General features: G+C 58.0%; 1 protein-coding gene across 1 annotated transcript; it reads left to right on the forward strand.

The window, feature by feature from the left end:
• Positions 1 to 19: 19 nt before the first annotated feature.
• LOC104943616 (UPF0606 protein KIAA1549-like) lies at positions 20 to 1534 on the forward strand (the record flags this gene model as incomplete). Its single annotated transcript, XM_010769069.1, has 4 exons — positions 20 to 284; positions 391 to 473; positions 581 to 880; positions 1351 to 1534. Coding segments are annotated over exons 1-4 (586 nt in total), but the record flags the coding sequence as incomplete, so codon positions are not given.
• Positions 1535 to 1589: the final 55 nt, after the last annotated feature.

The following is a 1589-nucleotide window of genomic DNA, read 5'->3' on the forward strand; positions in this document are numbered from 1 at the left end:
CCCCCTGGGACCGCCCACCCGCCCCGACAGACCAGAGAGACCCCCCACGGTCACAGAGAAACCACTGAAGGGGCCCCCCACAACCACCAAGGCAACAACCACAACAACCAAGGGGACCACAACAACCAGGAGGACCACCACCACCACCAAGGGGACAACAACCACCCAGAGCACCGCCATCAGCCTGACCAGAGCTCCCCCCGTCACCACACCCAGAGTGACCCCCCTCACCAGGCAGTACCTCTGCAATGTCACCAAGCCGGAGATGTACCTGGTCCGAGTCGGTGAGTAATACAACAATATAAATTTCCCCTCTGCTGGACGAAAAAGGGATTCTGATTCTGATCTGGTTCTGGCAGTGTTTCAGTTTCCTCTCTCTGTTTCCTGCAGTGAGCTCCAAAGGATCCTCATCAGGCTTCAGCGCCGTCAGAGATCTTCTGAAGAGAGAGTTCAATCGCTCCGTGGAGCTGCAGGTAAACCTGGTCCTCCAACAGCTGACCCTCAGAGGTCCACTTTGATCCGGTTCTGTTCCGTTAGGGTTAGGGTTACTGGTTAGTTGATCTTTGGCCTCCTCTCTCAGTTCCTCAGAACCCCGTCCAGTTTTGCCTTCCGGGTGGTGTCCGGGCCTCTGATCTTCACCGCGGTGTCGGTGGTTTCGGCGCTCCGCCGGGCCCCCCGCGGCTCCGGACCCGTCCCCTCCGTGGCAACGCTGTTCAGCGAGCCGGACCTCCGGTACCAGGTCCACTCGGTGCTGCAGTTCGTCCCCGAACACGTGGACGTCCGGGTCTGCAGCTTCAGCCAGAGGGTCGAGAGAGGCCTTGTTCTGGCCTACACCGAGACCCGCCGACGCCACCAGGAAGCGGGGAACATCTCCGTACAGGTGAGGGAACATCTCCGTACAGGTGAGGGAACATCTCCGTACAGGTGATCTCTGTACAGCTCTGTAAAGGTGAGCTCTGTACAGGTGAGGCCCTGTACAGGTGAGCTCTTTACAGTTGAGGCTCTGTACAGGTGAGCTCTGTACAGGTGAGCTGTGTACAGGTGAGACTCTGTACAGGTGAGGCTCTGTACAGGTGAGGCTCTGTACAGATGAGGCTCTGTACAGGTGAGCTCTGTACAGGTGAGGCTCTGTACAGGTGAGGCTCTGTACAGGTGAGGCTCTGTACAGGTAAGCTCTGTACAGGTGAGCTCTGTACAGGTGAGGCTATTGTACAGGTGAGGCTCTGTACAGGTGAGCTCTGTACAGGTGAGCTCTGTACAGGTGAGGCTCTGTACAGGTGAGGCTCTGTACAGGTGAGCTGTGTACAGGTGAGGCTGCTTTACTAACCGGATCTACCTCTGTGTCTCCAGCTGCTGAACATCACGACGGCCGTCTCTCGGCCCGCGGCGGCGAAGGTTTCTGTCGAAATTAAGTTTGCGGTGCGAGATGGGCGGGGCCTCCTGCTGGGGTCGGAGGTCAGCGAACACCTGAGGAAGCTCAGCCCGGTGGAGTTCAGCTTCTACATCGGGTTCCCCGCGCTGCAGATCGCTGAGCGTACGACACACACACACACACACACACACACACACACACACACACACACACATGA

The sequence above is a fragment of the Notothenia coriiceps genome, unplaced genomic scaffold (genome assembly GCF_000735185.1).
Source record: "Notothenia coriiceps isolate Sejong01 unplaced genomic scaffold, NC01 NC01_scaffold00006340, whole genome shotgun sequence".
Lineage (NCBI taxonomy): Eukaryota > Metazoa > Chordata > Actinopteri > Perciformes > Nototheniidae > Notothenia > Notothenia coriiceps.